Below are 9,306 nucleotides of genomic sequence, written 5' to 3'. Positions count from 1 at the left end.
GACAATAACTCACATTCCTAATGGATCCTGTCTCTGTTTTTAATTGTGGACAGCTTCTGGCTTTGAAAAGTTGCCTTGAACCTGCGTTCTTTTTAATTACCAGCAGGGGGTTAGCTACTGTGGCAGCCAAAATAATTTTGCTTGTATAGACCTACAGGGGAAAACAACGCTAAGCTCCTTTATTCTATGATCGCAGTTACTTTCCTGGTGGGCTCATGGCTTCAGTTGCTTGTTTCAAGGGTTACTGAGTACATCATGAAGCTGATTTTGTAAAATATGGTCTCCTTTAGCTGCTACAGTATATGAGAGTGAACTGTCTGTGATATCCACGTCTAAAAAGCTAAGATTACAGTACAACAACTGTTCTAGTCCTGGTTAGTTACAGCATATGGTACTCCAGCTTAAAACACTTTTGCAGTCAGAAACATTACCATATATATTTCCATACAGGGATAAACATGTGGATAATTTACAAAGAAAGTCAGATTTTAAACTTTTTATTCCTTGTGTGTTTTTGTTCACTGTTTAAGGGGTAAATGAAAATAAAACTGCTCCTCAGTCACCATGACAACAGCCTATTTCCCGATAAATGCAGCTGCTGGGAGGTGTCAAAGGTCACTCTGGGGTAATGGGTGATGGATGATGGGTGGGGGGATCTTGGTAAAAGTGTGAATGGGGCTGTGTGTGGTTCATCTTGCTGTTACCCGTAGTGACAGAAATGGCCCTTTTTGGTGTGCATGGTGTCTCTGTTAACTTGTCTGAATGAGCCTTTCTGAAGCGCTGCACACATGGGATCGCTCTGAGCACATCTGTGTTGCAGTGGGACTGATGTTCTGAAGGCCATGTGGTTATTTTGAAGCTCAAGTTGTTAAAAGACAATATATTGTTTCAGTATCCATGATTTTAACAGACATGAAGTCAGGGTGTCCGCAGCTGATTACCTTATGATGGAATATGCCATTGGCCTGAGGTCAGGCTGCACTGTATGGCGCTAACAATGGCCAGCCTGGTCCTGATGGAGCTGACCTGGTGATCTGATGATGGCAAACCCCAAACAGAGCTGTGGGTGGAGGAGAGGTCATGACCACAAAGAAGGCAGTGTGAAGAGTGATTACTAATGTAGATGTCAGAACTGAGATCATCAGACTTTATGAAACTCACAACAAAGTTAACTTGATATTTCATGTAAATCTTTCTTAAATTCATAACAGGATAAAATCCTTACTTGGTTCAACAATGACACTGCTGTCAGCTGGAATAGTACAATAGCACATGCTGTATTGCCAGTTTTGAATGCATTTGGCTACGGATGCATTTTCTGTTGCCCTGAGTGTTCTCTCTGTTCCAGTAAAGGTGATGATGGTGATGAAAACTACGGGAACCTTTTTCTGACAAATCATTTGGTTCTGAATTTCTTACACAGGTGGATCTCATGATATGTAAAGTGGGCAGTGGTGTGGTTGTCCATACTGCTGACTCAGAGCAAGAAGATTCTGGGTTTTGCTCCATTCTCCATGCCCTCTCTGTGCCGAGTGGTGCATGGATTCTCTCCGTCTTCCTCCAGCAGTCCAAAGACATGCATGAGTTTGGTTAATCGGTGATCCCCCCCACTTAGAATAAATGGATGGTAGGAAAGAAGTCTCAAAGGAATTGGATTGAGCAGCCAGAACACAATGACAAAAATATAATTGTTCTTTACAACCTAAAATCGTCTTTAAAATATGGGAAACGGGGATATGTCATCTAACTGAAACAGTCACTTCCTGCACTTTGTATTTTGTCTCAGACATCGATTAAAATATATACTTTAAAATAAATAATTAACTTAATTTTACTTTGAGATCTTCCTGCTTTTGTTTTGAACATCATACTAACAGTGCTTTCAAACACAGAGTAACTAGTGCATTTGGCAAACTAGTAGCTTAACCATGAAACGAGATATATATTACTAATTGCTACTTTTTTAAAATGAGAAAATTTGACTCGGACACAGAATCCAACAGTCAATTTATGAATTTATTAAAAAAAAAACAAAAAAAAAACGTTGGAGATGCCGGGGATTGAACCCGGGGCCTCATACATGCAAAGCATGCGCTCTACCACTGAGCTACATCCCCACACGAGCGGAGGATCACACCGTAGCCTATATAAACATGGCACGTTTCGTACTATTATACTCTCAACGTAAGCATAGATTGTCAGTGGCAACATTCCGTACCGTCACTTAGAAGGACTTACACAGGCTACCTTGAAGCACACGTTTCCTTAACCATACTGCGAACTACGAAACACGTGACACTAAAAATGTGCTGCCTACTAAAACTTGGGCTAAGGTTTATTTCTCATGCTAAACCTGAAATATTACATAAAGAGATAGTAAGACTTTCGATTGCTACTATTTATTTTATTGTTCTGTGGGTTCCTGTCATAGACCGGTTCGCCCGAGGCTGTGAACGCCATGACACGGCCAACAGGTGTCGCTGTTGGCCGTGCGTGCCTACAACACGTCAGATTGTGCTCTCGGAGAATTTCACAGCGTTTTGTCAGGAACTGTCATCATGCGACCGTGTAACAACGTTTTCAACATGCGGAAAAGCATGAAAGCGGACACGCGTAGATGCTTGGCTTTGACGTAGGCTAGAATCACAGTTGTGACCAGACACTAAGCGTTTCTTCTAACTTACCTGCATTTACCTGGTCCGCTCACATCCACCTGTTGTCCCATCGGCGGCAAGTAGGCACACAAAGACGGTGGGACTGTGAGTGAGGAATGAGATGAGGTTTTACCCCTATAAATTAGCATGTCTCTTGGCGTTCGGGTGTTTTGTGTCGGTTACTTGGATTAAATCGATTCCCAGTGATGAAGGTGAGTGTACCTGCTTTTACTTTTCACATGCTGACTCAAACGGAAACTTTATACTCATCTGCTGTTTATTCTCATGGAAACAGAAAATACCGCAGGGTTAAAGTTCGCGTCACAGCGTAGCATGAGCAACTTTTACATTTTTATGTTTTTAAATTATTTATTTATTTTTACAAATTATTAGCATAACCTTCTCGATCGTCGGGCGACGGTCTCTCTGTATACAACACTCTGTTTCACATGGAGTACAAACGTCTTATTGAAGAGGCTGTGGGAAATGTTGTTTCCTAAGAAAAAAAATGAAAGTTATACCGGTTATAAAGTCTTTCCCTAACGTCATAACATCACCGTGTGAGTTTTAGTAGTAAGCCAACACACCCACCATCTCGGCCTGCCGACCTGCTCCATTACTAACAGCGAGGTATTCAAGGAACAAACGCTTTCTGCTGTTGCTTTTTCACTCTGTTCTTCTCATTCCGAGCTCTTGTATTTTTATTGCGAATGACTTTGTTTATCTTTTAGGTACAAACTCACAACCACTAGCACTTTATATAGCCTCTGTAGAAACTATCTACACCCTCACTTATCTTAACTGCACTACTGTATAGCTCTGTGTAAATAATCATTCTGTACATTCGATAATCTTTAATCCTACAACTGTTTACAACTTCCATAGTTCACATTTCTGTATAGCTGTATATCTCAGATTCTGTAAAGTTATTTATTTCATATTCTGTATAGTTTTTCATATTTATATCCTGTTCATATCCTGTACATAGCTTGTACTCACTACAGCCTGTACATACTTATAGTTATAGAATATTCACAACATACTTCATACCGTGTACATTATAACATACCATAATAGACCCATTTCTGTAATATACTCACATATCTATATTATTGCTAATATATATTGTAATATATCTATATCACTAAAGCACTTCTGGATGGATGCAAACTGCATTTCGTTGCCCTGTAACTGTGCATGTGCAATGACAATAAAGTTGAATTCTATTCTATTCTATTCTATTCTATTCTAAATACTTATTTTACTGGTAAACAGAAGGGAGTAAAATGTCTGTGAAGGTTCTCAGTCATCCAGGTCATCGTAGTCAAAGGAGCTTGCAAAGAAAAGCGTCTGGACTTCTTTAAGTTGCTTGAAGACGTTTCACCTCTCATCCGAGAAGCTTCTTCAAGTTCTAAGGTCAAATGGTGGAGAGTCCCAGATATAAACCTAGTGGGAGTGACCCCCCACAGAGGGACAAAGGACCCCCTGATGATCCTCTAATCACCTGAGCCAAGGTGTGAAACTGGGTGTGGGTCCCAATCAACCAGAGTTTCGGGTGTGTTCATTGTGAAACCTGGCCCCACCTTATCATGCAAATTCCTGAGGTCAGAAGGCCCAGGATGTGAGTGGGCGTTAAGGCGTCTGGGAAGGGATCTCAAAACTGGATTATAGATGGCAGACAGTTGGTGTCGTAAACCCCGCCTCTGTTCAAAGATGGTCGCTCACAGTGGACTTAGATGGCTTCTTTCTACAAGAAGACAGCTCCTTGGAGGACAGGACCAACTTCACACCCGATCAGATCTGCACACTGTTAGACCTCTGCCTCACCACTACATATTTCAAGTACAACGAAGGCTTTTACAGACAAAAACATGGCTGTGCCATGGGCTCCCCCGTATCACCTATTGTAGCCAACCTTTACATGGAGGAAGTGGAAAGGAAGGCTCTTGTCTCTTTCAAAGGAAGAGTACCCAGCCACTGGTACAGATATGTGGACGACACCTGGGTCAAAATCAAGACACAAGAAGTGGAATCCTTCACTGCGCACATTAACGCTGTGGATAAAAACATCAAGTTCACCAGGGAAGACACAAAGGACAACTGTCTGCCTTTCCTGGACTGCGCCGTGCACATTGAAGAGAACGGCAAACTCAACATCGAAATTTACCGGAAGCCCACACACACGGACCAGTACCTCCTCTTTGACTCCCATCACCCTCTGGAACACAAACTTGGAGTAATTAAGACCCTACACCACCGGGCAGAACATGTTCCCTCTAAGCCTGAAGGGAAAAAGAAGGAACACACACATGTAAAGGAAGCACTCAAAACGTGCGGCTATCCTAAATGGGCGTTCTTAAAGTCAGCAAAGAGGCACAGAAAAGAAGACCAGACACCAGCGAGGGAGGATAAGAAGGACAGACGCAACAACATTGTCATCCCCTATGTAGCCGGTGTATCAGAGACACTCAGGAGAGTTTTCTCCAAGCATGACATCCCACTGTATTTCAGACCCAGCAACACACTCAGACACAAACTGGTTCACCCGAAAGACAAAACGCCAAAACACAAACTTAACAATGTGGTGTATGCTGTACAGTGCAGCGAGGAATGCTCAGACCTCTACATTGGAGAGACCAAACAGCCACTTCACAAGCGCATGGCACAACACAGAACAGCCACCTCCACAGGACAAGACTCAGCAGTCCATCTGCATCTTAAGGATAAAGGTCACTCTTTCGAGGATGCCAATGTTCACATTTTGGACAGAGAGGACAGATGGTTTGAAAGAGGAGTGAAAGAAGCCATCTATGCCCACTGTGAGTGACCATCTTTGAACAGAGGCGGGGGTTTACGACACCAACTCTCTGCCATCTATAATCCAGTTTTGAGATCCCTTCCCAGACGCCTTAACGCCCACTCACATCCTGGGCCATCTGACCTCAGGAATTCACATGATAAGGTGGGGCCAGGTTTCACAATGAACACACCCGAAACTCTGGTTGATTGGGACCCACACCCAGTTTCACACCTTGGCTCAGGCGATTAGAGGATCATCAGGGGGTCCTTTTGTCCCTCTGTGGGGGGTTACTCCCACTAGGTTTATATCTGGGACTCTCCACCATTTGACCTTAGAACTGAAGAAGCTTCTCGGATGAGAGGTGAAACGTCTTCAAGCAACTTAAAGAAGGGAGTAAAGGCCTAGCAAGCTGAAACACAGTTTTAATGAAACCAAAAGTTTTATTGAACATATAATATTTGCATGATTAATAAGGCACTGCAGCTCAGACAACAGACATCTTAACATAACAGCGAAAGCACAGGTATCTTCACAGCTGGGCTCCTCTCAGCTGCTGTCGTGGCTTATTGGGACGCTTGATGGAAATGAGCCATTGTCATTAGGCTTGTCCTTTTTCCTCCTTACCTTGACAAAGTTTTATTAATAGTGGGATAGTAGTTTAAAACCGGAAGTTAATACTAGAACTTTATTTGGTATATTTTGAGTTATTTGAGGATTTTTTTTTGACATATTCAAGCTGTGCAGGTAAATGTTCTATCATAAATACTCCAATAACTGTAGACACCATTAAGTCTGCTGCAATACTGGTGAGCTCTCATACCAGAGCTTTCATCTTAATGCCAGAGCCACACCTGTGAAGTTGGGTAGCTGCATTTTACATTGTTGTGAAGGTATTGTGTTGACAAAACCCGCCCACAGAAAAGCAGACCTATACGGCTAGCTGTAGAAAAGCTAAATGGAAAGGCACATACAGAGTGCTCTTCTAATCAATTTGAGCACCTGATGTGCTTTGTTCCTACAAGCCTGCATTACAACAATGCCTAAACAAAGTCTTATATGAGACTCCTCCTCACCCACCCTCAATTGTATTCCACAACTTAGATATTCACATTATTCACACTCTCATAACACATACATATAGGACCTTGGGGGTGGGCACGCTACACGCTACAAAAAAAAGGGATGGGTATCGTTTAGGTTTTATCCGATACCGGTGCCACACCGGTACTTTTGAAACGGTGCTGGTGCTTAAAGAATGGAGAACACAAACTTTGTCCAAAAACCTCTCATGTTTAGCTGTTTTTTTGTAAAAAGATAACAATGTTAGCCTTTTCTGCAGCTATAGTTCACCGTACATGCATTAATGTAATAACGTGGTTGGCCTACTCAACATAAATTACACACGAACATGAAGCTACTCACGCAGAGAAGAACGGCTGCTGCTGCATCATCATCATTTCTGCTACACTGGCAGGGCTAGGGGCCAGGACTCTCCTCTTCGGGTTTTTGGGGGATGTTGCTAACTCCGATAACAAGGACCACACCCGCAGTAGGTACGGTGCATTTCTCAGCTTTAAAAAAGCTGATGTTTCATCAGATTCGAGGTGTTACCTCCTTTGACAGTATTACAGTATCACCTTAAAACACTTGTTGCAGGCTGCTGAGTTTTCATCTTTTGCTGTGAAGTACAGCCAGACTTTGGACCGCTTCGCCTTGGACATTTTTAATCTGTAGCTCGGCTCTAAAAGAACGTACGTACCTGGGCCCTCCTACTATCCTCGGAAACGTAAAATGATTGGCTAGAATCCAAAGTGTATCACAGCTCAGGAAAAAAAAGCACCGAAATTAAGCACCGAAATGCAGTGTTGGTCAAGTTACTTGAAAAAAGTAATCAGTAACTAATTACTGATTACTTCCCCAAAAAAGTAATCCCGTTACTTTACTGATTACTTATTTTCAAAAGTAATTAATTACTTAGTTACTTAGTTACTTTTTAAAAACACGATTTACAACCTGAGTAGGTGATAAAGTGATAGATCTTTCAGCCCAATTCTACTTTTTCTGCATAATCCATCATACAAAATGTAATCAAATGGAAAAGTCTCTTTTTAAAACTTGTTTTATTAGTTTTAATCTTTTAACTTTATGCATCAAGCAAAAATTTAATTATATGCAACATTCTCTGAGTTGAATAAATTAGTTTAACATTTAAACCTATTTTCTGCACATTCCAGCACATAAAATAAAATATTTTTTGTGTTTACACTCAGTCTTTCAAATAGATGCAAGTAAAACACAGCAGAACATAAATAAAGTCAAAGACTCAGCGGTCCTGTTGCTCTATTTTCACCTGTAAAGCAGGAGTGCGGTAGGCGGAGGTTTACCCTGGTGCAGGTGTGCCGCGGTCAGTTGAAGAATCCGCGAGTTTCTCTGTGAGTTTCCCATTACGTCGTTACAAGTAACGCATTACCGCCCATCTCTGCCGAAATGTGCGCTGCTTTTCGGTCTGGTTACTACCATTTATGTCAGAACCCAGTACCCATCCCTAATACTAATGTGACCCTAAGAGCCTCTACAGCTTAGGAAAACTCAAAGTCATTCATGCATATAAAAAAAATTGATTGTTGAACGTGTAACATGTCCTTTCAAAAGTAATCAACTGTCATTTATAAAAGTGGCAGATAAAAGCACAAAGTGTGAACTGATTACATGAAAATGTTCCGTGAGTGAACGTTGATGTCGGAGAGTTGAAAGCAGTTGAACAAAGAGATTGGAGTGATTGAAAACAAGAATCTCTGCAAGTGCTGCAGACGTGTCTGCACTATAAATAGAGCTGCCTGGTGTATAAACAGAGAGAGAAGCATCTGTTAGAAACATGAATGTCATTGTGAAAACAAAAATATGGGGAGATGCTGAAATGCCAGCTCCCAAGCAAAGATGACAAAAGCTTACTGATTCCAACTTCTTTGAAGATTTGCATATTTATTTGTTTTCTGTGGTCATTCAGATAAAATAAGGAAAGTTGACTCAAGTTAGGCTTTCCACCATCTGAAGGGACATATCTGCTTAAGGTGGGCGGTTATTATGGAATGATGTGACTTTAAGTTAGAAATTAAGCCGATAAGCAGTCAGTTTGCTGACAACTAGTGTGTCTTAACTCTTTAAACTTTGCTGTATGCATCCAGGTTCAACAGTGATGCCTGACCTGCAGATCCTGTACAAGCGTCTGCTGGTGGCCGAGGAGCTGGGGGGGCAGGTCAGTCAGGATCTCAGCAGCATCCTGGAACAGCTAAGGAACCTTTCCAAAACTGGCAATGACACCTATCTTTACTCTGTCCACAACAGGACAGGCTTTAAAGGTGGGTAGCAGAGAACCCAGCACTATTTGTTTTTATGACTTTGAATAAAGGCAAATGTCTTTGGAAATGCGTCATAAGAGCAAGATATTAGAAACAAAAAAGATAACTACATGGATACAGTACACAGCATCAACAGACCTAAAGCTGAAAACACTGAACACAGTCCATGCTGGATAGCATGTACTGACCAATGCTATTCTCCACTCACTGGGAATCATTCTTTTATGTGTAAGGCAACACTGGACTCAACTTTAAACACAGATTTCTTAACTTTGTAATAAGAATGATAAAAAACAATAAAAAAGACAATCGTGGTGCTAAAGTTCTACAGCATCTTTGAACTTGCCAAGGCCTGTTCATTTCTTATTAGTGATCACGATTGACTCAAACTGGCAGTTCGTTCGACTGCACTGTTTGATGGCATTTATTGGACTGAATAATAGGCCAAGTAACTCAGCGAAGATCTAAGGGGAAAAATTGTAGTTTGGAAGAT

General features: G+C 41.5%; 1 protein-coding gene across 1 annotated transcript in view; it reads left to right on the top strand.

Annotated features, from left to right (window-relative positions):
- The first annotated feature begins 2,555 nt into the window (after positions 1–2,555).
- LOC308408538 (alpha-1,3-mannosyl-glycoprotein 4-beta-N-acetylglucosaminyltransferase B) overlaps positions 2,556–9,306 on the top strand; it is a 35,258-nt gene continuing 28,507 nt past the window's right edge. The window contains exons 1-2 of the mRNA XM_080900868.1: positions 2,556–2,866; positions 8,640–8,813. Coding sequence (XP_080756994.1) covers positions 2,776–2,866; positions 8,640–8,813 — 265 coding nt within the window. The 5' untranslated portion in view covers positions 2,556–2,775. The remainder of the gene's footprint in view (positions 2,867–8,639; positions 8,814–9,306) is intronic.

This window comes from Rhamphochromis sp. 'chilingali' (genome assembly GCF_963969265.1).
Source record: "Rhamphochromis sp. 'chilingali' genome assembly, chromosome: 13".
Lineage (NCBI taxonomy): Eukaryota > Metazoa > Chordata > Actinopteri > Cichliformes > Cichlidae > Rhamphochromis > Rhamphochromis sp. 'chilingali'.
This window is presented reverse-complemented; position numbering and strand designations above follow the sequence as displayed.